The sequence below is a fragment of the Citrus clementina genome, unplaced genomic scaffold (assembly GCF_000493195.1).
Source record: "Citrus clementina cultivar Clemenules unplaced genomic scaffold, Citrus_clementina_v1.0 scaffold_3, whole genome shotgun sequence".
Taxonomy (NCBI): Eukaryota; Viridiplantae; Streptophyta; class Magnoliopsida; order Sapindales; family Rutaceae; genus Citrus; species Citrus x clementina.
Genome location: NW_006262339.1, coordinates 19717555 through 19745020, shown reverse-complemented (window position 1 = coordinate 19745020; position 27466 = coordinate 19717555). Strand labels below are relative to the sequence as shown.

The 27466-nt window shown below is 32.1% G+C and overlaps 1 protein-coding gene and 2 pseudogenes across 1 annotated transcript; 1 reads left to right on the top strand and 2 right to left on the bottom strand.

Annotated features, from left to right (window-relative positions):
- Positions 1 to 287: 287 nt before the first annotated feature.
- Positions 288 to 10150, bottom strand: LOC18049988 (immune-associated nucleotide-binding protein 9). The gene is made up of 5 exons (XM_024188580.1): positions 9919 to 10150; positions 9552 to 9829; positions 7815 to 7979; positions 4601 to 4765; positions 288 to 500 (listed from the first exon to the last, which is right to left on the bottom strand). The coding sequence occupies exons 1-5, from the start codon at positions 10148 to 10150 to the stop codon at positions 288 to 290; spliced, it is 1053 nt and encodes a 350-aa protein (XP_024044348.1).
- Positions 10151 to 15620: 5470 nt separating this feature from the next.
- LOC18049986 overlaps positions 15621 to 27466 on the top strand; it is a 22976-nt pseudogene continuing 11130 nt past the window's right edge.
- LOC18049987 lies at positions 18865 to 22668 on the bottom strand (annotated as a pseudogene).

Here is a 27466-nt window from a genome sequence, read left to right as displayed (position 1 = left end):
ATCAGAACTCTTTGGATTCACCGTGTAAGAAAAGATTTTAAACGGCTCCATAAAAAAAAAAAAAAAAACTTCATTAGATGTCAATATAATTTCTCCATATAATATATACTATCCTAAGACCGTATTTCTAGATGGGACTAGGCACATTTACATAATACAGAATACAAGCTTTTTGACTGTAGTAAAACACTAATAATAAATGCAGTATTAACTTCAAATATTATATGAAAAGGTATACTTTAGGTGATTTTCATGCCAATGGCATAGAGTGCCTGCAGGTGATTAGGTCAAAGAATGGCACACCCTTCTTTTTCAGCTCGCTTACGGAGCTCCTCAGCCTCCCACTCAGCTCTTTCAAGATTCTCTCTAAGCTTACGAATTTCATCATTTGACTTCATTTGAGCTAATTGTGTAGCCCCATCTGCCTTTAATCGTGCAGCATGCTCCTCTGCCAATTGCTGTTCGAGCCTAATTGTTGTCTCATTGAGCTTAGACTCAACCTATCAAAAAAGCATCAATATACGTCATAAAACATACCACTAAGCCTTAGAGTACCAACATAATACAAATAAAATTGGGTATTGGTAATATAAAACTCCAACTTAAGAGAAGAAAATTCCTAAGTATTAATTTAGTTTAATCCAATTGCAAAAGGAGTTGCTAAGTTCACCATACTTCGCATAACTTTCTTACTTTAATCAATTCCAATCTCTCAATCATGATAAATGACAGAAACAAAAGCCTAAAAAAAAAAAACAGACAATACAATATCCATACTATTACAAGAAATGTTTTTGTGATTGATGACTAAACAAGTGCAGAATCCATTCCTAAGTGTAAGTCATGATGAGGAAACCACCTATAATATACTTAATTTCACCAAAAGAAGAAACAAAACATAACAAAATAGTTAAACAATCTTCAAGGTAAGAACAACATGTTTCAACCTTCAAAACACAATCAGTGAACAGATAACTTAATAACAAATTTGTCCTTATTAACTAACAAGATGAAGCGTCTTTTCAGATGGCAATCTACAATAATTTAGGGGTAAGGACAGAGTGGCAGTCTTTACCACCTCCAAGTCTTATAATTTAGAATAGGGTTATTATCATTTTACTACTAAAGTTTTACTGACATATCATGTCAGTACCAAGGTTTGTCAAAAAGTGCATTTTACTACCAAAGGTTTGCGCCGTTATCAATTCACTATTGTTCCGTTAACAACGTTAAAATTTTACTGATGTCATAAGGGCATCAAAGACATTTCCAGTTGTAAGAGTAAAATTGTCTGTTATTTGATAGATAAATTATCATTTCACTATAGGGTTTTTAGGGGATTTATCATTTTACTACCGAATTTTTAGGGGAATTATCATTTTACTACCAAACTCTTAGGGGTAAAATAGACTTTTAACTCAATTTTCGTTAAACATTAACTTTTTCTTAACGGAATGGTAGTGAATTGATAACGGCACAAAACTTTAGTAGTAAAATGCACTTTTCGGCAAACCTTAGTACTGACATGATATGTCAGTAAAACTTTAGTAGTAAAATGATAATTTCCCTTTAGAATATCGTTACAGGTGCCTACACACTTTATATGCATTTGTTAATTACACATTTTTAAAAATGATTGCCCGATCTTAGAGATGAACACATATGCATGTCATATTTTGATGTCAAAAAAAGGAGCATAAAAAGTACCATCTCAGTAATTCGTTTGATTGATCTTCATATGATTCATGCATCTGGTCTTCAGTCTCCCTCTGAGCCCTTTCAAGATTCTCTCTAAGCTTATTAATTTCGTCATTTGACTTCCTTTGAGCTAATTGTGCAACCTCTTCTCCCTTTAACCGAGCAGTTTGCTCCTCTGCCAATTGTTGTTCGAGCCTAGTTGTTGTCTGTTTGAGCTTAGACTCAACCTATCAAAAAAGCATCAATATTAGTCATAAAACATGCCACTAAGCCCTAGAGTAGCAGTATGATACAAATGAAGATTAGGTATTGGTAATATAAAACTCAAACATAAGAAAAGAAAAATCTTAAGTATTAATTTAGTTTAATCCAAATGCAAAGGGAGTTGCTAAGTTCACCATACTTGGCAAACCTTTCTTACTTCAATCAATTCCACTCCCTTAATCATGATAAATGATAAAAACAAAAGCTTAAAAAATAAACAGATAATACAGTATCCATAGTATAAGAAGAAATGTTCTTATGATTGATGACTAAATAAGTGCAGAATGCATTCCTAAGTGTAAGTCATGATGAGCAAACCACCTATAGCTACTACCATAGAGTAATCTACCGAATTTCATCAAGAGAAGAAACAAAACAAAACAAGATAGTCATATAATCTTCAAGGTAAGAACAACATGCTAAAGCCTTGAAAACACAATAAGTTAACAGATAACTTAATAACAGATTTGTCCCCATCAACTAGCGAGGTTAAGCATATTTTCATATTGCAATCTCCAGCAATTTAGGCGAAAGGACAAAGTGGCAATTTTTACCACATTCAAGTCTTACAATTAAGAATATCATTACAGGTACCTGCACACCTTATAAGCATTTTTTAATTACACAGTTTTAGAAATGATTACCCGATCTGAGAAATGAATACATATGCATATTATATTTTGATGTCAAAACAAGGATCATAAAAAGTACCATCTCAGTAATTCGTTTGATTTGATCTTCATATGATTCATGCATCTGGTCTTCAGTCTCCCTCTGAGCTCTTTCAAGATTCTCTCTAAGCTTATGAATTTCATCATTTGACTTCCTTTGAGCTAATTGTGCAACCTCTTCTCCCTTTAATCGAGTAGCTTGCTCCTTAGCCAATTGTTGTTCGAGCCTAGTTGTCATCTCTTTGAGCTTAGACTCAACCTATCAAAAAAGCATCAACATCAGTCATAAAACATGCCACTAAGCCCTAGACTTGTAGCATAATACAAATAAAGATTGGGTATTGGTAATATAAAACTCCAACTTAAGAAAAGAAAAATTTTAAATATCAATTTAGTTTAATCCAATTGCAAAGGGAGTTGCTAAGTTCACCATACCCAGCACAACTTTCTTACTTTTATTAATTCCATCTCTCAATCATTGATAAATGATAGAAACAAAAGCTTAAAACATAAACAGATAATATAGCATCTACAGTATTAGAAGAAATGTTCTTATGATTGAGAATTAAACAAGTGCAGAATCGATTCCTAAGTGCAAGTCATGATGAGCAAACCACCTATAGCAACTACCATAGGGTAATCTACTTAATTTCCTCAAGAGAAGAAACAAAAGAGAGCAAGATAGTCAAACAATCTTTAAGGTCAGAACAACATGTTACAGTCTTCAAAACACAATCAGTGAACATATAACTTAATAACAGACTTATCCCCATCAACTAGCTAGATGAAGAGTCATTTCATATGGTAATCTCCAACAAGTTAGGGGTAAGGACAAAGTGGCAGTCTTTACCACCTCCAAGTCCTACAATTTAGAATATCTTTACAGGTACCTGCACACTTTATAGGTATTTTTTAATTACACAGTTTTAGAAATGATTACCCGATTTGAGAGATGAACACATATGCATGTCATATTTTGATGTCAAAACAAAGAGCATAAAAAGTACCATCTCAGTAATTTGTTTGATTTGATCTTTATATGATTCTTGCATCTGGTCCTCAGTTTCCCTCTGAGCTCTTTCAAGATTCTCTCTAAGCTTATGAATTTCATCATTTGACTTCCTTTGAGCTAATTGTGCAACCCTTTCTACTTTTATCCGAGCAGCTTGCTCTTCTGCCAATTGTTGTTCGAGCCTAGTTGTTGTCTCTTTGAGCCTGGACTCAACCTATCAAAAAAGCATCAATATCAGTCATAAAACATGCCACTAAGCCCTAAAGTAGCAGATAATACAAATAAAGATTGGGTATTTGTAATATCAAACTCCAACTTAAGAAAAGAAAATTCACAAGTATTAATATAGTTTAATCCAATAATAAAGGGAGTTGCTAAGTTCATCATACGCGGCACAACTTTCTTACTTCAATCAATTCTACTATCTCAATCATTGATAAATGATAGAAACAAAAGCTTAAAAAAATAAACAGATAATAGAGTATCCACAGTATTACAAGAAATGTTCTTATGATTGATGACTAAACAAGTGCATAATCCTAAATGTAAGTCATGATGAGCAAACTACCTATAGCTACTACCATAGACTAATCTACTTAATTTCACCAAGAGAAGAAACAAAACAGAACAAACTAGTCAAACAATGTTCAAGGTCAAAACATGTTACAGCCTTAGAAACAAAATAAGTGAATAAATAACTTAATAACATATTTGTCCCCATCAACTAGCGAGATGAAGCATCTTTTTAGATGGCAATCTCCAACAAGTTAAGGATAGGGATAGGGTGGCAGTCCTTACCATCTCTAAGTCTTACAATTTAGAATATCATTACAGGTACCTGTACACTTTATAGGCATTTTTTAATTACACAATTTGAGAAACGATTACACAATCTAAGAGATGAACACATACGCATGTGTTTTTTTAAAGTCAAAACAAGGAGCATAAAAAATACCATCTCAGTAATTCGTTTGATTCGATCTTCATATGATTTATGTAGCTGGTCCTCAGTCTCTCTCTGAGCTCTTTCAAGATTCTCTCTAAGCTTATGAATTTCTTCATTTGACTTCCTCTGCGCTAATTGTGCAACCTCTTCTTCCTTTAACCGAGTAGCTTGCTCCTCTGCCATCTGTTGTTCGACCCTAGTTATTGTCTCTTTGAGCTTAGACTCAACCTATCAAAAAAGCATCAATATCAGTCGTAAAACATGCCACTAAGCCTTAGAGTAATAGTATAATACAAATAAAGATTGGGTATTGGTCATATAAATCTCCAACTTAAGAAAAGAAAAATCTCAAATATTAATTTCGTTTAATCTAATTTTATAGGGAGTTGCTAAGTTCACCATACTCGGCACAACTTTCTTACTTCAATAAATTCCACTCTCCTAATCATTGATAAATGATAGAAATAAAAGCTTAAAAAATAAACAGATAACACAGTATCCAAAACATTACTCTTATGATTGATGACAAAACAAGTGCAGAATCCATTCGTAAGTGTAGGTCATGATGAGCAAACCACCTATAGCTACTGCCATAGAGTAATCTACTTAATTTCATCAAGAAAAGAAAAAAAAAACAGAACAAGATAGTAATACAATCTTTGAGGTAAGAACAACATGATACAACCTTCAAAACACAATTAGTGAACAGATAACTTAATAGGAAATTTGTCCCCATCAACTAACGAGATGAAGCATCTTTCCAGATGGCAATCTCCAACAAGTTATGGGTAAGGACATAGTGGCAGTCTTTACCACCTCCAAGTCTTACAATTTAGAATATCATTACAAGTATCTACACACTTTATAGGCATTTTTTAATTACACAGTTTTAGAAATGATTACTCGATTTGAGAGATGAACACTTATGCATGTCATATTTTGATGTCAAAACAAGGAGCATAAAAAGTACCGTCTCAGTAATTTGTTTGATTTGATCTTTATATGATTCTTGCATCTGGTCCTCAGTATCCCTCTGAGCTCTTTCAAGATTCTCTCTAAGTTTATGAATTTCGTCATTTGAATTTTTTTGAGCTAATTGTGCAAACCCTTCGACTTTTAACCGAGCAGCTTGCTCTTCTGCCAATTGTTGTTCGAGCCTAGTTGTTGTCTCTTTGAGCCTGGACTCAACCTATCAAAAAAGCATCAATATCAGTCATAAAACATGCCACTAAGCCCTAAAGTAGCAGATAATACAAATAAAGATTGGGTATTTGTAATATCAAACTCCAACTTAAGAAAAGAAAATTCATAAGTATTAATATAGTTTAATCCAATCACAAAGGGAGTTGCTAAGTTCACCATACGCGGCACAACTTTCTTACTTCAATCAATTCTACTATCTCAATCATTGATAAATGATAGAAACAAAAGCTTAAAAAAATAAAAAGATAATGGAGTATCCACAGTATTACAAGAAATGTTCTTATGATTGATGACTAAACAAGTGCATAATCCTAAATGTAAGTCATGATGAGCAAACCGCCTATAGCTACTACCATAGACTAATCTACTTAATTTCACCAAGAGAAGAAACAAAACAGAACAAACTAGTCAAACAATGTTCAAGGTCAAAACAACATGTTACAGCCTTAGAAACACAATAAGTGAATAAATAACTTAATAACATATTTGTCCCCATCAACTAGCGAGATAAAGCATCTCTTTAGATGGCAATCTCCAACAAGTTAGGGAGAGGGATAGGGTGGCAGTCTTTACCATCTCTAAGTCTTACAATTTATAATATCATTACAGGTACCTATACACTTTATAGGCCTTTTTTAATTACACAATTTGAGAAACGATTTGCAAAACAAGAAGCATAAAAAATACCATCTCAGTAGTTCGTTTGATTCGATCTTCATATGATTTATGTAGCTGGTCCTCAGTCTCTCTCTGAGCTCTTTCAAGATTCTCTCTAAGCTTATGAATTTCTTCATTTGACTTCCTCTGCGCTAATTGTGCAACCTCTTCTTCCTTTAACCGAGTAGCTTGCTCCTCTGCCAACTGTTGTTCGACCCTAGTTATTGTCTCTTTGAGCTTAGACTCAACCTATAAAAAAATCATCAACATCAGTCGTAAAACATGCCACTAAGCCCTAGAGTAGCAGCATTATACAAATAAAGATTAGGTATTGGTAATATAAAACTCCATCTTAAGAGAAGAAAATTCTTAAGTATTAATTTAGTTTAATCCAATTGCAAAGGGAGTTGTTAAGTTCACTATACTCGACAAACCTTTCTTACTTCAATAAATTCCAATCTCTTAATCATTGATAAATGATAGAAACAAAAGCTTAAAAAAGTAAACAGATAATACAATATCCACAATATTACAAGAAATGTTCTTATGATTGATGACTAAACAAGTGCGGAATCCATTTCTAAGTGTAAGTCATGATAAACAAATCGCCGATAGGTACTACCATAAAGTAATCTATTTAATTTTATCAAGAGAAGAAACAAAACAGAACAAGATGGTCAAACAATCTTCAAGGTAAGAACAACATGGTACAGCCTTCAAAACACAACCAGTGAACAGATAACTTAAAAACAAATGTTTCCCCATCAACTAGCGAGATGAAGCGTTTTGTCAGATGACAATCTCTAACAAGTTATAGGTAAGGACAAAGTGGCAGTCTTTACCACCTCCAAGTCTTACAATTTATAATATCATTCCAGGTACTTGAACACTTTATTGGCATTTTTTAATTACACACTTTTAGAAATGATTACCTACTCTTAGAGATGGACACATATGCATGTCATATTTTGATGTCAAAAGCAGGAGCATAAAAAATACCATCTCAATAATTCGTTTGATTTTATCTTCATTTGCTTCATGCATCTGGTCCTCAATCTCCCTCCGAGCACTTTCAAGATTCTCTCTAAGCTTACGAATTTCGTCATTTGACTTCCTTTGAGCTATTTGTGCAACCTCTTCTCCCTTTAACCGAGCAGCTTGCTCCTTTGCCAACTGTTGTTCGAGCCAAGTTGTTGTCTGTTTGAGCTTAGACTCAACCTATCAAAAAAGCATCAATATCAGTCATAAAACATGCCACTAAGCCCTAGAGTAGCAACATTATACAAAAAAGAAAAAGTGACATTGTCATGACATATTTAGAAAGAAGCAGCACAAGAGTCTATCACGATAGTAATAAAGTCACCTTCAGCTCAGCAAAACACTCGTTCGTGTATGGTTGCCCACCATTCTTAACGTTCACAGTGTTAACCAAAGAAAGAAGCTGCTGAACCTGTTCAGTTCTCTTGGCCTCATACTTGGTCTTGTTATCAAAAAGCACCCACCTATTATCACATAGTTGAAGGATTTCCTAAAATGATGGAAAAATGATAAGAAATAAAGCAAATGTTAGCTCCTTTCGTAAGCACTAATGAACCAATCAAACACTTGTAGTTTCTAAAAGTTTGCAGATATTGAGCTAACCAAATTTGTTTTTATTGTGATCATTGGTATTTAATATCATGCATCTGCGCAAAAACTATTTAAGGGCAAGCAATAACAAAAAAAAAGAATAACAATCATCATCATCATCTGCATATATTCTAGTGAAAAACATTGACCCAATCAAAATTAGTGGCTACAAATTAGTACCTGCCTCTTCAATAGGCAAAAGACTGTACTATTGTCATAAACAAACTCAAGTGACCAAACCTCAAAACTGCCAAAAGGCATGATAACATTTTCTGTGGCATCTACATAGTTGACCTAATTTTGCGGCATTATAATTAAAAAAAATTGATTCCTTAAAACTACAAAAATTAGTGCAATAAAAAAAAATTCACTTTAACTGTAAAATAACTCTTTTTTTTAATTGCAGAGCTACAACTTGAATGGGTCTTTATCTTCATTTTCCTTATTTTTCTTCCTACTTCTCATAGGTTAAATCAAGTATGCAGTAAAATAGAGGAACTTGATATAAATCTTTCTCAACTTAAAAAGTTTTAGGAACCAAATTCTTCAAGTAAGTTATGAGAAAAAGAGATTTGCGTGTTGAAACTGAAAAAAGATCTCACATTGAAATTTTAGGCACCAATTCTGAGGCTTAGACTTGATATTTTATTCTAACAACGCCTAATAAAATGGACTTGTATAGGAAGTCATATCCTCCTTGGCACACTTTTAAAATCTTACAAGTAGGTTAATTTTAAGCGTTTAAATCAAAGAGGCATATATTTTAAGAAACAAACAAATGAACACAAATTAATCAAATAAGAACCAAGATCAAATAGCAGATAGACGGTGCGTTTGGGATTGAGATGCTGTAGTTTTTAAGCTACAGCTGCTGTGGGGAAAAAGCTGTAACTATGAAACAAAAGTTAATAATATGTAGTAAATATAAATTATAAATAATAATTTTAACAAAATTGTTAAAAATATAATAGAATCTCCATTATACAAATAAAAAATCATATTAATATAGTTTTTACATTACAACAGTTAGTATTTACCAAACACTTTACTACTCTAGCTTTTAAGCTACAATTGTCCAACCTCAATTCCAAACACACTCGAAATCAAAGAATACAAATAAGAAAAGCATAAATGTTTAGCAAATGAATTAATGACATCTCATTCGAAGACATTAAAATATGACTAAAATTAAGTAATGCCAGCAGAACATTACCAAACAATCACCTCTCCGGCCAATCCCGCTTGGCAGAATAAAACCATTCAGGAAATGAAGCACTATTGAAAATGGAACTTTAAGACGGCTGGCCTACTATAAACGTATCTAGTATTTTTCAGCTTGCATATATTCATATTAAACTTCCCATAGTCCAACAGTAAAGGAGTCTAAAACTTCACAAAAGAACCAAAGAAAGACAACTTGATCAAGATGGCTAATGAAATTATCGAAAACTATTGTCGTTCAGAAACAAACCTTTAAAGGCTTTGGACACTCAAGACCCAAGTAATCTTCTAATGTTTTCTCATTATCTTCAAGATCATCCCCTCCAGTGAAAATAACAATCATATAGTCAAAAATTTTTTTCCCAAACAAGGTCTGTAAACGGTGTACTGCAGCTTCTTCCTCTTGAGAAAAACGGCTTCTAACAGAGAAAACTAGAAGGACTGCATGGATCCCATCCTTGGCCATACCAATACATTTGGCAATTTCCTTGTTGACATACTCAGATTCAGCAGAAGAATCAAAAAGTCCTGCAATCGCTCATAACATCAATCTACTTACCAGCACAACATCAACAAGCATGGAATGGAATATCTAGGCACCAACATTAGTAAATTACCGGGGGTATCAATGACATTAACAACTTGGCCATCTTTGAGTACGGTTGTCTTCATTTCACAAGTTTTAGTAATAGCAGATGAGCCAGCACTCGCCTTGAAGGCTCTTCTTCCGAGAATACTATTGCCCGTCGCACTTTTGCCATTGCCAGTACGACCAAGTAAAACCACAGTGCGCTCCCCATTAGATGAAGAAGTAGGCTTCCAATCACCATTAATCACTCTTTCTCCCATCCTTCAAAAAATTTCAATTTACTGGCAATGCATTTACAATATCAAACCACTTCACATTGAATTCAATTTTTATCGTTAAACAATTAGAAAGAAAATTTAGTTACCATACCCTTACAATTTCACTCCATTAAAACTTATATTTGTTATTACTTTAAATATTATCCAATCGAACATGAATAAATTCATAAAAAAATATTAAAAATAAAAATCATTCAGACCCCAGCGATATAGTGTAAATTCATAATCTTAATAAAATATGATGAATCGATATATAATCAAGCACAAAATCTAAACAGCATCAGTTAATTAATTAATTGTCCTGGTATATATTTTAATTTAATTATGCTTGTTTTATGAAATTGTTGGAAAAAAAATGACGACGATCAATTATGCACGGTGGTGAACCTAGACACTTCAATTAGGGGGACTTAGTTAAAAAACTTTTATTTAATTTGGTTTTTTTTAATGTTCACACGAATACATTTTAAGTCTCATAAACTCAAATTTTGTTACTTTCTTTTAAATTCTAAATAATAATAGTAAAAAACTATTTATTTCAAATGCATGAAAGTATCATTTTTCTAAGTAGTTTCCACAAAATATTAAAAAAAAAAATGTAGCTATTGGGATTTGAATCAGGACTTTAAAACCATCAAATAAACTCTTAACATTGAATCAAAAGTCTTTTGTTACATGAAAAATGTGTCCAATGTTTTTTTATTTAATTCTTTTAGAAATGGCTTGAAGTACATTTAAAAGAAAAATTAATGGCCCTAAAGGGGCTGAACCCCCTCCTGAGCCTTAATTGGGTCACCCATGATTATGCATTACATCCGATAAAATTTACAAACCGAGGTAAAGAAAATTGAGTCTATAATAAAAAAAACAAAAATTGAGATTGAGAGGAAAAGGCGAGGACAATTTGGAGAAAGCAAAGTATGAAAACAAACCGTGAGATGATGTGATGAACTGAGATTTTACTTGCGAAGAGAGGAGAGCTAAAAAGATTGTGTTGTGTATGAAGAGATGAGAAATGGGAAGAGACTTGACTTAAGTTTTAGGATTTAAGGTATGAAAATTATAAATTGAATAATGAATGTAATAGAAAGTTGAGAAGTAAAGAATCTAAAAGAGTTTGAAGAAAAGAATTTAAAAGAGTTTAAATAGAAAGTTGAGAAGTAAAGAATGTAAAAAACTTTGAATAGAAAGTTGAGAAGAAAAGAATTTAAAAGGGTTTAAATAGAAATTTGAGAAGAAAAGAATCTAAAAGATGAATGAACATGCAATTTCTCTCTTTTGCCTTTCATTATTTCGTCACTTTTATTATTAAGGAGGTTTTTAATTTTTTTTCCCATTTGAACTAATACATATCACTTATTTTTTACTGGTTTTATTTATATTGAAGCATATATTTTTATTTTAGTATTTAAATTTATATTCTAATTTGTATTTGCATTATTCATTTAATTTATAATAAATATGAATAAAAGTTTATTTAAAAATAGAAATAATACCATTAAAAAATTATTAAATATTTTGTAAACAATACTAAAGTAATTAGTATATATTGATTTGAATAGAGGAATACCGACGATCTCCCATTATTATTATTATTATGGATGTATCATCTATATCATCATATCTCATCTGTATCATTTGTATCTCAATATTTGTATCTCTATAATCATCATATTGCATTCATACGCCCCCAAAAGGCAAAAGTGCCCAAACACATGGCCTAAAGCCTCTATGTGTGTTCAGACGGGCCTCAAAGGCCTCTCATCTCATATCATCTGTATCATTGTATTCATCTCATATCATCTATATCACTGTATCTAAAGGGGAAGGGTACTATCCATTGATTTTCCAAATAACCTTTTATACACATGTATATATAAACACATAATCACATCTGAAATCTCATTTCTTTTTTAGTTAACATATCTCAAGTCCACTGAATTATATTGTCATGCATTTTCTCAAAAACGATAACAAAATCATTAATCAAACTCATTTTTAATAGTAATAAATAACAACACATAGATAAAAATCAATTTTATGGGAAATCATCCAATCGAAGCATTAAATACTTATTTATCAAAACATATTGTACTGTATCATAAAATCAAGATATACTATCAAAATATATTTTGTATATTCCACTCACATTGACAATGTCCAAACTCAGTATCAACAACGTTCGTGAGTTGATTGTCGTTCGCGGATCCTCCTAACTCAAGGAAACGACATAATCATTTTCCATAGGTGTGAAATACAACTAATCTTACGCAATAGAGCTCAAAACAACTATCATTCACAATTTCCTGTATGTATAAAATTACCAAAATACCCCTACATGCCAAATTACCAAAATTCCCTTGATGTCAAAATTTACTAAATTATCCTCAGAATCCTCAATTACCAAATTGTCTTCACTTTAGATCACAAAAATAACCACAATGTCAGAAAATACGAAAATACCGTCAGTGTAAAATTACCAAAATGCCCTTAACAACATAAATTACCGAAGTATCCCTGAAATCTCAAATTACCTCACTGCCCTAATATAAAATTACTATATTATTCATCATTTTTAAAAATTACAAATTTACCCCAAAGTCTTGTGAAATTATCGAATTGCCCCTCCCGGTCAACGATGACCGGACTTCAGTCAACGGTGACGAGGAGCTCAGGTCTGATAGTTCTAACCACGCTGAGTCCACTGGTGGTGGCCATGAGCTCCCACGCTCAGTGATGGTGGCAGATCGTGCTTCAAAAGCCGTGAGCTTTCCGGCGGTCGTTCATGACCAAAATGACGGTTTCAGGTGGCGAGGTTGGTTAGAAATGGAAGCTAGTGACATGAGAAGTAGAACCCAGCCAGTGGCGTGGCCAAACTCTGGCGAAATTGAAGGCGATGGTGATAGGTTGAGCTGCGGTTTCTTTTTAGCTAAATCGCCGTTTTTCAGCGACGAGGATGGCAGGGGTATAACCAGCATGTCACGAGCTTTTGAAGCTAGTCGGAATAGTGAGTTCCATTTGGGTCACGAACGCGGCTTCTCTCTTTCTCTTTCTCTCTCCCCTCCTCTCTCTCCCCATCTCCAATTTATAGAATGCATCCTTTTTTATAAAGCTTAATACAAATTAAACTAATATCGGACTCGTGACGAAAATAAAATCCGACTACATGACCTCATAATCGCATTCGATTTTCCTCGATTTATGTCATGACAAATTTAAATTTAATCAAAACAGGATCATTCATTAACCTGACCCAAATCCATTAATTTATCCATAATAATTTGTAACCAATCTGATGACTTTTAAAATTAATACCGAAAAGAGAAACAACATAATGCACGTAATTAGGAAAAATTAAGGTGTATATGTTACAGAGTTATTTTCTTAATAACTTATCTTGGGGCTATAATATATGTATTCATTATAAGAAAAATAATTTAAAACAACAAAAAGTAAAAGAAAAATTTTATAATTAATTTTTTATTTATATTGAAACATATATTTTTTATTTTTAGTACTTAAATTTTTATTTTAATTTGTATTTATATAATTCATTTAATTTATAATAAATATGAATAAAAATTTATTTAAAAATAAGAATGATACTATTAAACTTTTGAATAAACAATATTCCAATTTCATTCTCAACCCATATTGCTAATTAGGGTACAAAATAATCAAAACTCTTTTTCGATTTTTCGAATTCACTACAATCGAAAAAAATTGAATGCGATGAAATGAAGGAGCCATTGCAGAGAAACAAAGTAGTGATTCGTCATTTTTTAGCCCTTTTCCATGATCACTTCAATGACCGTTACAATTGGTTCTGCACCATTTTTAAAGGTAATTTTTCTTTTAAAAAAAACTGAGGGCACTTTTGTGGCTTTTACCATACACTTAAGCTGGTAAATTTTAAAGTTAATTAAAAGACAACAATTACTAGTATACCTTTATTTTTTTCACCTTCTTGTTGTTTTTAGAAGTACTGTAGTAATAAGCTGTATTTGGTTTTGATGTGGACAATAAAGACTGGGATTATCTAGAGTTCCTGAAGGTTATTGCTAAACTTGCTGAGAATCTACCAAGTGCAGAAATTCTGTTGGAAAGAAACAAAGTTGAGCTATCTGGTTAGTTAGTTATTTTAGAGGATTTTGATGAATATAAGCCATTGTTCTTAGTGTGTGTGTGTATGTATGTGTGTGTGTGCATAAAGGTATGTAATTTAAGCTGTAAAATAAATAAATTTTGGCATTGTTACTGAGATCAATGCTCAGGTAAGTAATTCATTAATTTAAGCTATAAATTGAAATGACCCGCCCCGAACCCCCAGGACGAGTTTATCTAATCTCGTCTAAATGAATTAATAATAATTCTAATGTGCAAGAATTCTACCAAAAATTCAGCAAAGTCTCATATATAATTATGACATCCCCAAACCTGCAATTTATACAATCAACACTTCAAAAAATGATACAATATTCAATCAACCTCCACAACCAACTTCCTCAATTAAATACCAGTATCCTTCAAACATATAATGGCAAGAATACAATAATTTATCCTTAATCACAAATAAGTAATAAATTATACAATTCAAAATGTCCCAACAAAACATCTATGATTCCTAACACCATCACGTGACTATAATTTCAAATCTAACTATCATTACTGGGTCGACTGATGTACCTGTAAATCTCTTGTTGGGGGGGGGGGGATAAAATTAAAAAAGGGTGAGTATAAAACTCACTGAGATCAGTGAGTGGATAGTAGTTTTTGGAAAAATAAACTTATTTAAAATGATTTAATCTTTCCCAAATCAATTTCATCAAAATATCATAAGAACTCACATAAACTTATTTAATTCAAATCATGCACTTAAATAACAATATTACATTAATATGCATACAATCAATGAAATCATAATACTTATAATATCAAATACTGAATACCAAAAATTATCACCAAACAAGTACCTAGGGGAATAATCTGAAATTCTAGTTAAGCAACCCAAGAGGAGGGTGAATTGGAATTCTAAAAATTATTCAATTTATAAAGAAAAACTTAATGCAAATATAAAACAAATTCAAAGGAATAACAAATAAGTTAATCACAATATAAAAAGATAAGGGAAGAGAGATTCAAACACATAGATTTTTACGTGGTTCAGCCAACCTCCCCTACGTCCACGCCTCCGAGCTTTCCGGGCTTGAGGATTCCACTAAGCAAGCCTCCAAGGCTTCAAATGCTTACACTTGACTTCCAAGGTGTTAATAACCTTTAAAACAAGAGATTATCCCAATCTCTTAACCCAAGTGTATCACAACACTTACAATCACTCAAAATAAAAGATTACAAATTTGTTTTGCCTCTCACAATATTTAAGATTACAAAATGATGCCCAATATGTGAATAGATGAAGCAAGAATGTGTTCAAAGCTCTATATGAAGAATTGAAGAAGCCTGCGGATGTGTTTGAGTTTGCTGAGTTGTTGAATGGACATGTGTTTGTTAATGAAAAGGGTAATTTTGCTTTCCCTTTTGCTTTTACTTATCAATCTTAATTTGGTAAGAATGAGTTTATGTTGTTTTAAATGAAAAGGGCACTTTCTGTTTGGTTAATTATATGTGTTATTGGGTTCTCGATTAGGTGCTTAGTTTAGGGATATTGTTGAATATGCTCCATCTCAACATGTTCCCATGCCTTATTCTAGAGAGGATAGTCGTGAAGGCACCATTTTTAAAAGTAATTTTTTATTTAAAAAGCTTAAGGTAATTTTGGGGTGTAAGTGTTGTGGCTTTTACCAATACACTTAAGTTGCTAAATTTCAAAGTTAAGTAAAAGCACAACAATTACAAAGCATACCTTTATTTTCTTTATCTTCTTATTGTTTTTAGAAGTACTGTAGCAATAAGCTGTTTTTGGTTTTGATGTGGACAATAAAGACCCGGATTATTTGGAGTTCCTAAAGGTTATTGTTAAACCTGCTGAGAATCTACCAAGTGTAGAAATTTAGTTGGAAAGAAAAGAAGCAGAGCTATCTGGTTAGTTAGTTATTTTTAGATGAATTTGATGAATACAACCTGTTGTTCCTAGTGTGTGTAAATGTATGTAATTTAAGCTATAAAATAAATAAATTCTGGCATTGTTACTGAGATCAATGCTCAGGTACATAATTCATTATTTAGGCTATAAATTTAGGCGTTGGTAGGAGTATATATTATTATGAAAAGGTGAAAAAAAAACCAACTTATTATCATTTATTACCACATAGTTAGCATTGAAATATAAAGTTCCCAATAAAAATTTAACTTCTCCCATTACATGTGACCCATGGAAACGATACTATCAGCAAGAGTCAGCAAAGCTGCGGTAGCAAATTTAAATGTCACAGAATTCTAACAGGTATTTTCAATTATTTCATCAACAATCATTTTCATATTAAGCATAGTTAGTTAATTATGCCAAAATATACAATTTCAATTGAATTTGCAATTGGTTATCTCACTCTTGACTCTTCATATAGGCATTTTGTTAAGTCCAATATTTATAGAGTTGGCATTTTATGGCAAGTCTAGTTAAATTGGAAATTTATTTATTGGATATCTTGTAATAGGGATTATTTTATTAATTCCTTAATTTAGTGAGATTCCAATTTATTAAGAATATTTGTTTCCTAATTTAATTAGATGTCTAATTTAGCAAGTCAATTAATGGTGGGATTTTATAATTGGCGCATGAGATCTATTTAGAGCAAGAAGTTGCTTCAAACAGGAAGTTTATTAAATGCTCTAGATATTTCTTGGGAGACAAGCAAGACAAGAAGATTATATTTATTCATATTTAGATTCATGGGAATTATAAGAGGAAGGAAACTCTTATTTGGAAAGAATCCAAGTCTTTTAAGACTTGTTATTTTGGTGAAATCCTAGTGCCTATATAAAGAGAGGTATTTCACAATTGAAGAGTACACAACACAGAGCATAAAGTAGAGAAGCAAAATTCGGCCTCCTCCCCAGAGAATCCAGATTTGGCGCAGCATGTTGTGTTGATTTGTTTTCTTATCTTCTGTTCATCTCTGCGGAGAGTCTATGTGGATCTTGGATCACTAGACATTGAAGAATTGAAGAATTGCTTTTGATCACTTTGAGAAGTGCCTTGAGGATCGTGGATCAAGAGGGGTAGCGATTATTCAAGAGAAGCAGATTCAGTCTAACGTTGAGTAAACTGTATGGTGATAAACTGTAAGTGAGAGTCTTAAGTTTGGTAAATCCATAGGTTGTAACATTTAAACTTAGTGAATTGCTTTTCATCTGGCTGTGGCCTCGTGGATGTAGGATTGGTTAATCCGAACCACGTAAAAATCTCTGTGTAATTTATTTTCTGCATTTTATTATGTTTTTGAAAATTAATATTTTTGATGGTGAACAGTAATAGTGAACAGTACTTTCGGAAAAAATTAAGTTGTTAATTTTTTTGGTTTTTAATTACCTATATCTATTTCTAATAGAGATAAATTCCTAACACATTTGATGGGTGATTCTTTGAGTTCTTTAACTGTAAAGGAGCTTAAGCAACTGGAGAACAGGCTTGAGTGTGGCATCACTAGGATCAGCTCCAAGAAGGTACCTAATTAATTGCACTATGCATGCATGAAATCGACAAAAAAAATAATTGAATTTGAGCAATACACCATTGTTTTGCAATAATACATTGCATAAACTTTATCGATATACGTTCGGTATATGTAATTTATGTCATTTTGAAAATAATTTGTTGCTTTGTTTGTTTCATGTTCTGTGCAACAGCATGAAATACTGCTAGCTGAAGTTGAGTTCTTGTAGAAAAGGGTAATAATTAAAATTCATTAAATTCTCTTTAGCCTTCTTTTCGTTTTCTTCCAAGCTTTTATGGAACTCTTTAACATTTTCAAACTATGATTATCTAATGAATTTATGTGCTATTTGATACCTATTTTTGAAACCAGCAAATATATGAAACTAGATCAGTTTATGTGTAACCTAATTACTTACGATGAATTAAAATTGGCTACTTCTCTTTGAGGGACAATTATTACGCTAAAACTTAATATCTATACAACTGATTATGTATGATGTTGAAGGATTTGCATTACCTATAAAGTAAATAAAGATTGTGTCATATATGTATAAATAAATACTGTACTTGATAAGTTTAGGCTATGGAGCTAGTTGAAGTTTGGTGTGAATCAAAGAAGGGTCATAAGTTTGGTGATTTATTGCAAGTCTCTTGGACAATAGGATTACTCTATTAGTCTGTTTGAATTTTTGGAAAAGTCATGATTGATAGAAGGGCATATCTTGGGTTGTATCTGCTACAAATGTGAAATCAATATAGCGTTCATTAAGAGCTCAATGAAGAGAAAATGAATCAGATCTCTTTGGATCCACCGTGTAAGAAAAGATTCTAGACGGTTCCATAAAAGAAATTTCATTTGGTGACAATACAGTTTTTCCGTGTAATACTATCTTCAGACCGCACTCCGGACTGGACTGTGAAGATTTACATAACCCAGGATATAAGCTTCTTGACTGTAGTAAAACACCGAGAAAAATGCGGCATGAACTTCAAATATTATCTGAAAAGGAAGAGGAGACAAAAAAAATATACTTTAGCTGATTTTCACGCCAATGGCATATAATCCCTGCCAGTGACTAGGTCAAAGAATGGCACAATCTCCAATTTCAACTCCCTTATGGAGCCCCTCATTCTCCCTCTGAGCTCTCTCAAGATCCTCTCTAAGCTTACGAATTTTGTCATCTGACTTCATTTGAGTTGATTTTGCAGCCGCTTCTACCTTTAATCGAGCAGCATGCTCCCCTGCCAATTGCTATTCGAGCCTAGTTGTTGTCTCTTTGAGCTTAGACTCAAACTATCAAAAAAGCATCAATATCAGTCATAAAACATGCCACTAAGCCCTAGAGTAGTAGAATAATACCAAAAAAAATTGGGTATTGGTAATATAAAACTCCAACTTAAGAGAAGAAAATTCTTGAGTACTAATTTAGTTTAATCCAATTGCAAAGGGAGTTGCTAAGTTCACCATACTCGGCGAAACATTCTTACTTCAATCAATTCCACTCTCTCAATCATTGATAAATGGTAGAAACAAAAGCTAAAGAAAACAAACAGATAAATCTAAAATATAAAGTATTAAAGAATCTACCAACTTTTTCATTTTGCCACACTCCAGGAATGTGGAGAGTAAAACTTATTAGCATCTCAGAGATGTAGTCATTCCACAGAATGTTACAGCAAATCTAGATTATTGTTGAATAGGATTTGGCTTAATGCCGGATCATTCTTCTGCCTTTCTATAAATTGAAACCGTCGAAAGGAAAATCAAAACTTTGTAGCTATTCGATTAGGTTTCATGTGCCTAACTATATTTTCATAAAAATTTATTTTGAATGTGGCTATTCTGTTTTTTAAAAAATTAGAATATGACATAACTTGCTTATAACATGTTAATTGTTCCCACAGGATCTACATTATTACAAGAAATGTTCTTATGATTGATGACTAAACAAGTGCAGAATCCATTCCTAAGTGCAAGTCATGATGAGCAAACCACCTATAGCTACTACCATAAAGTAATCTACTTAATTTCATCAAGAAACAAAACAGAACAAGACAATCAAACAATCATCAAGATAAGAACAACATATTACAACCTTCAAAACACAATAAGTGAGTAGATAACTTAATAACAAAATTGTCCCCATCAACTAGCAAGATAAAGTATGTTTTCAAATGGCAATCTCCAAAAATCTAGGGGTAAGGAAAGAGCGGCAGTCTTTACCACCTCCAAGTCTCACAATTTAGAATATCATTACAGGTACCTGAACACTTTATAGGCATTTTTTAATTACACAGTTTTGGAAATGATTACCAGATCCGTGAAATGAACACATATGCATGCCATATCTTGATGCCAAAACAAGGAGCATAAAAAATATCATCTCAGTAATTCGTTTGAGTTGATCTTCATATGATTTTTGCATCTGCTCCTTCAGATCTGAAATTTCTCGTTCTTAATATTTCTTGAGAGAAAAAAAGAAATAAAAACACAATCAATGAACATATAACTTAATAACTTGTTGCTCATGGAGTTTAATAGCCCCTGTCTGAGTAGAAAAAAAGAAAAAGAGACATTATCGTGACATATTCAAAAAGAAGCAGCACATAATTCTATCACGATAGAAATGAAGTCATCTTCAACTCAGCAAAGATTTCGTTTGTATATGGCTACCCACCATTCTACATGATCACAGAGTTAACCAGAGAACGAAGCTTCCCAATCTGCTCAGTTCTCTTGGCCGCATCCTTGGTCTTGTTATCAAAAAGCACGCACCTATTATCAAATAGATGAAGGATCTCCTAAAATAATGGAAAAATGATATGGAATAAAGCAAATGTTAGCCCCTTTCGTAAACATTGATAAACCAATCAATCACTTGTAGTCTCTAAAAGTTTGAAGATATTTAGCTGACAAAATTTGTTTTTATTGTGATCATTGGTACTTAATATCATGCATCCCCTAAAAGTATTTAAGGGCAAGCAATAATCAAATTTTAATAATTAATTCCATTCTCCTTATGGTTTGACCGCTTACAATAACATTTTATGTCCATCAAATTTTAAGACATTAAAGGGTGATTAGCATTCCATATAACTGAAATAATAATAATAATAATAATAATAATAATAATAATAATAATCTGCATATATTCCAGTGAAAAGCATTGACCCAATCAAAATTGGTGGCTACAAATCAGTAGCGGCCTCTTCACTAGGTAAATTTTTACATTTAGAAAAAAGCATGAAAGACTGTACTATTGTCATAAACAAACTCAAGTGACCAAGGCTCAAAACTGCAAAAAGACGTGATCATATTTTCTGTGGCATCTACATAATTGACCTAATTTTGCAACATTATAATTAAAAATTTTTGATTCCTTCAAAATACAAAAATTAGTAAAATAAGTAAAACAAAGTTCCCTTCAACTATAAAATAACCCGATTTTTTTAATTGCAAAGCTACAACTTGAAGGGGTCTTTATGTTCATTTTTGTTATTTTTCTTCCTACTCCTGAACTTGAAAAGTTTTAGGAACCAAATTCATCAAGTAAATTCTAAAAATAAGAGATTTCCATGTTGAAACTGAAAAAAGAGATTTGCATGTTGAAACTGAAAAAAGATCTCACATTGAAATTTTAGACACCAATTTTGAGGCTAGAATCCACAGGGATTTTTAAGAGAATTTTAAATCTTATAAAGTTAGCCTTGATATTTTATTCAAACAACGCCTAATAAAATGGACCTGTATATCCTCCTTGGCGCACTTCTAAAATCTTAAAAGTAGGTTAATTTTAAGCATATAAATCAAAGAGGTACATATTTTAAGGAACAAACAAATGAACACACATTAATAGAATAAGAACCAAAAATAAATAACAGATGAAATCAAATAATACAAATAAGAAAAGCATAAATGCTTGGCAAATGAATGAATGACATCTCTTTCAAAGACATTAAAATATAACTAAAATTAAGTAATGCCAGCAGAATATTATCAACCAATCACCTCTCTTGCCAATCCTGCATGGTAGAAGAAAACCATTCAGGAAATGAAGCCCTATTGAAAATGGAATTTTAAGACGGCTAGACTACTATAAACCTATCTAGTATTTTCAACATGCATGTATTCATATTAAACTTCCAATAGTCCAACCGTAAAGGAGTCCAAAACTTCACAAAAGAACCAACTAAAGACAACTTGATCAAAATGACTAATGAAATTATTGAACACTACTGCCGTTCAAAACAAACCTTTAAAGGCTTTGGACACTCACGACCCAAATAATCTTCTAACGTTTCGTCATTAGCTTCAAGTTCATCCCTTCCACTGTAAACAACAATCATGTAGTCAAAACAATTTTTCCCGAACAAGGTCTGCAAACTGTGTAGTGTAGCTTCTTCCTCTTGAGAAAAACGGCTTCTAACAGAGAAAACTACAAGGGCTGCATGGATCTCGTCCTAGGCCATACCGACACATTTGACAATTTCCTTGCCGACAAACTCAGAGCCAGCAGAAAAATCAAAAAGTCCTGCAATTGCTCGTAACATCAATCTATTTTTTTTTTTATTACCATGACATCAATCTACGTACCACCACAACATCAACAGGCATGGAAATGGAATATCTAGGCAACGACATTAGTAAATTACCAGGGGTATCAATGACATTAACAACTTGGCCATCTTTGAGCACGGTTCTGTGCATTTCACAAGTACTTGTAACGCCAGACGAGCTAGCCCTCGACTTGAAGGCTCTTCTTCCAAGAATACTATTGCCCGTCGCACTTTTTCCATTGCCAGTACGGCCAACTAAAACCACAGTGCGCACCCCATTAGATGGAGAAGTAAGCTCGCAATCATCATCAATCCTACTTCCTCCCATCGTATAAAAAATTTCAATTTACCTGCAATGCATTTACAATATCAAACCACTTCATATTGAATTCAATCTTTATCATTAAACAATAAGAAACAAGATTTAGTTACCATACCCTTACAATTTCACTCCATTAAAACCTATGTTTGTTATTACTTTAAATATTATCCAACCGAACATGAATAAATTCATTAAAAAAATATATTTAAAATAAAAATCATTCAAACCCCGACAATATAGTTAAATTTGTAATCTTAATAAAAATATGATGAATTGATATATAATCAAGCACAGAATCTAAACATCATCAGTTAATTAATTAATTATGGTGGTATATACTTTTATTTTATTTCCGCTTGTGTGGACTAAAATGATGAATCCAAAACTTGAGCTTATTAAACGACGTTGTTCAGAATAAGTTTAATAAGCTCAGGTAGTCAGGAGCTCGGCAAGTGATTTACTTAAGTTCAAAATGGCAAGGGCTGGAGACGTTTTGGCCAAAGGCTTAAGCGAAGCATGTGAAATGCACGTGGTGGAAGAATCAAATTAGTTAGAAGTTGTTAGTCCAGGTGGCAGAAATCTGTGCATTCTGGGTTCTATATCAGCTGCTATATAAAAGAGAGTTAAGATAGAGAGAAAGCTTCGTCTTGTTCCTAGTAGTTAACTCTTGTATTGCTCTGTAAAGGTTACTTGAATCATCAATAAAACTTGCTCTGTTGGCTTCTCCCGTGGATGTAGATTGTGCTTCTTTGCACAATCGAACCACATAGATCCTTCTCCTTCTTTTGTGTTTAATTTGTTTCTAATTCTTGTTCTGAGTGTGTTATGATAAAAGCCATTTTCGTTAAAAGGTTTTTCTCAAACTTAAAGCTTGATTGTTTGGGTTGATAGCATCTTGTTGGTGTGGTTTGTGATCATGGGCAATGCTTGGGTTGCTTATAAAGTTTTACAGCACCCAATTCACTACAACTTATTTTGCGAAATTATTGAACAAAACCACGACCGATCAGTTATGCATTAGATTGAACCCTTGACTTCTTATTTCTAGGGATTGATATGTTGGAGATGCTCTAAGTTAGAGCATAACCAACATAGCAGGGCCCTTACTTCTACAAAAAAAAAAAATCTATATATCGGTTAATAAAACTTTTTATAAAGTTAAAACTGTAAGTTACATCTTTCTTTTTTTTTCTTTTTCTTATTTCTTTTTGGTCTAAAATTAATAATTTTGGGCATTGCCTTAATACTTTAAGCTTGTAATTCAGTGAAACAATAATTACACAGTAGTGGAGACACTGTTTAGTGGTGTTCAATTTTTTACTCAATCAATTCCTATCAGTTAAGACTTTCCACTAGTTTTGCTCCTTATTACAAAATTTTAATAGATACAGTATAATAACAAATAAAGTTTCACATTCAAACCCTCACAGATTTAATTACTGTGTCAATTTCAATTATTTATCAAACCCATTACCTTATTAATCTCTTTAAATCTACATGACTTCTAATACCGATTCCGCTTGATGTGAATTGGCATTCAACACTATCATGGTCTATAATAACTTAAATTTTGTATCCAATGGGTTAAATTGATTAATGTTGTATCACTACAGTTCAACTCCTACACACGTTTCATGCATGTACCATACATCTCAAATTAAGATGACTCCCTAGACGTTCATCAAAAGTCTTATGACACTCAAACATATTTATCAATGAATGCTCTTATCAAGGTACAAAATTTCAGCAACAATCGTATAAGATTTGCAGGAAGCAGCATAATGATGTTCACAAGGCTGTCGTCTCTCTTTCTCTCTCTATGTATATGCTATACACCCCACTAATAAAACATACAATTAATTCAACGTATATACAAACTTGAAAATCGGTACTCACTCACCATTGACAAGACCAAAATCCAAAACATAAAGACAAATACGTCGAAAACATAAAACCCTAATTTTTTCAAAGATATTTTTTATCGACTAAGAATCCAAATGGTGGTACTGTAGTTAGATTCTATTCGAGGGTATTTTTTATCGAGTCAATCTCATTTGTGACAAAGAAAAAATATTTTTTTAAAAAAAAATTGCAGTTTAATATTTTCAACGTGGCATCCAAAATTTGACAAGTTTTTCAAGATCCTTAAGTTTGCTTCTTTTTTTTTTGCATATATTTTTTAATATTTTCCCAATTGTTTTGAGATGCTGGCTTTTTTTTTTTGTGCAGTCTGCAGATGCTTGAAAACGTACGAAATGGTCATTTATTAGCAGTAATTTGTTGTCATAAACTTCTAACAGAAATATTCATTCTCTCATGATGGCTTTTGGAAGAAAATTTTGATTGTTTGACTTTAAGATTTAAGGAGAAATAAGTGTTAAGATTTGAAATCCCTAGATCTAAAATCTCTTCACTGGTAACAGCTGTGATCTTCTAAACAATTTAGAAAATTATGCTTTGGTAATTTGTTTGGATGCTATCTAATTCACATGAGTTTGAGATTAATGAAGGCAGTGAAGTACTCATACATATATAATCGAAATTAGACTTCAATGATGGTATAGCCTGGTTAATTACTAATTAGCAACTTGATTTAAAACCCACATCCGTAACTTTCTTTGAAAGAAGTAAAAACCTTTTTTCCTTGCTGTGTGAAATTGTACGATAAATTCATCTATAATTGAAATTGGACTCCAATTAGCTAGCTTAGTTAATGGTGACTTAGCTGTCGACAAGCACCCCAAGTATCTTGATTTTAACCATGTCCCATAGTTTTCTTTAGAAAAATGTAATTACAACTTGTTTCCTTGCACTGTATTGATATTGCCCATTTTAGGATTTAGGGGAGGCCTTATACTTCGTAAGAAGTGATTATATATATACATAGAATTATTCTTTCATACAAGGACCCTCTTTTTTTTTATTGCGGGCATGCTGTTAAATCATGTGATTTAATAAAGTGTCCGCATTAAAAAAAAAAAAGAGGGTGCGTACACCTGAAAATGATTTTATAGATACACACACATATATATGTATAGAGAGAGAGAGAGAAGTCTAGTAACCTAATTTCATTTATGATAACATTTTTAACAACTCGCTCTCATCGTGTGTGATTAAATAGATTCTACATGAGAATGTCCATCAAAACTTGTCTTTAATACTAACATTGGGATCATTTTTCTTTTACATCCACAAGAGCACCCATTAAAAAAATTTCCACAAGAGCACCCATTAAAATTTTTTTCCACAAGAGCACCCATTAAAATTTTTTTTTCAAAGGTCTTTATTTTCCTCCTCGGTATATTTTTAAGAATTTGCTCCCATTTTTTAACTCTCATACACTTCCATTGTTTAAGAAATCTCAGTTTTAGGTTTTCTTTTTTTTTTTCCTTTCTTTCTTTTCAAGGTCTCTCCTGTTTCATATCTTAAAGAATCCAAAAATTTCCAATGAAAGCTTTTCTTCTTCTCTTTCTTTTATAGCCCCATGATACATTAGTTGCATCATTTCACATTCTAAAAAATGAAAAAAAAAAAGCACTTACTGTCTGTTTCTAGTTCCGGTTTTGGAAGCCTCACTACAATTTGTTTGCAATTCTTTAGTGAAAGCAAACAGGCCAGCTTAGTCAACTTTTTGTTTTTCTTCAGTTTACAGTGATATTATATCTTCATTAAATGAAGTTCTCTTCTTTCCTATTTTCATGTTAAGTCAATAACAAGCAAAAAAAGAAATGAAACTGGGACAAGATCTTCTTGTTTCAGATGTGATTGGTGCATGAAGAGCAAACGGATTTTGTCATAATATTGCCTTTTCTATCCATACCCGTATTTGATTGGCTTTTGAGTCCCACTAGTTATTGTCCCTTTTGTTTACTATTTAGATTCTTAATAACCAAATCACTGATGGAGATGCTTGGAAAATGATCGTCTAAAATCCTAATTACGGTAGTGTTACAATATTTTTAATTACGGAAAATGATGATAATGTCATCATCTTGATAACATTTAATGTTAATAATTAATTAACATTCAATATCGCTAGCATGGTATCGCACCTTATATGTACTACTAAAAAAGTACATATTTTTTTCCTTTTAATTACTAGAATTAATAGTTAGATATTTATTAGAATGGCATGGATTAGCTGTTGAGAAAATATGCTTTTTAAAAGCATATGTGTTTATTTAATTGTAATAAACAATTTTTCTGATTAATAAAATAAATGAGGTATTTTATTCAAATATCTTAATTGCATTAATATTTGTATTAAAGTCTATTTAATCATATTATATGTATTTATGTGATCACCATGTGGATTCACAGAAGACATAAATACAAGTTATCTTATGATTAAATAAATTTAGTTCGCAGTTGATAAATAAAGTTGGGCACTTTATTTAGGTATAGACTAAAAGAAATTCATTGAATGATTTGTCTTAATCATGTATGAATTTATTGATGTAGTACGACTACATTGAACAGGATCACATATGATATTTAATTAAATTTGTAATAACTATCAGACTTATTAAATCTCATAGGCGTTGATTTTACTGTAATCTTAATCTTGAGTTAATTATGATTTCATGATTGTAATTGTTATTCCATTTGAGTTACCAATGGGCACGACACATCCTTGTGGTCAAGATTACCCGGTATCTTGGTGGGAGCAATTATGAGTATTGGAGTTATGGATTAACAATATAGAATTTGTACAACACATCTCTTGATGGGTTTTCGGCACTTGATCATAGAATTCTCTGGCCAGAGTGTGTCAATATATTTAGTATGTTGAAAATGATCATTA

Bases quoted from the DNA above. Each gene is read 5' to 3' on its own strand.
- LOC18049988 (XM_024188580.1), bottom strand. From the start codon at position 10,150: ATGGGAGAAAGAGTGATTAATGGTGATTGGAAGCCTACTTCTTCATCT. The intron at 9,830-9,918 runs GTAATTTACTAA...GAGCGATTGCAG, and splicing joins TAATGTCATTGATACCCCCG to GACTTTTTGATTCTTCTGCT. The intron at 501-4,600 runs GTATTTTTTATG...CTTTTTTGATAG, and splicing joins TCAAACGAATTACTGAGATG to GTTGAGTCTAAGCTCAATGA.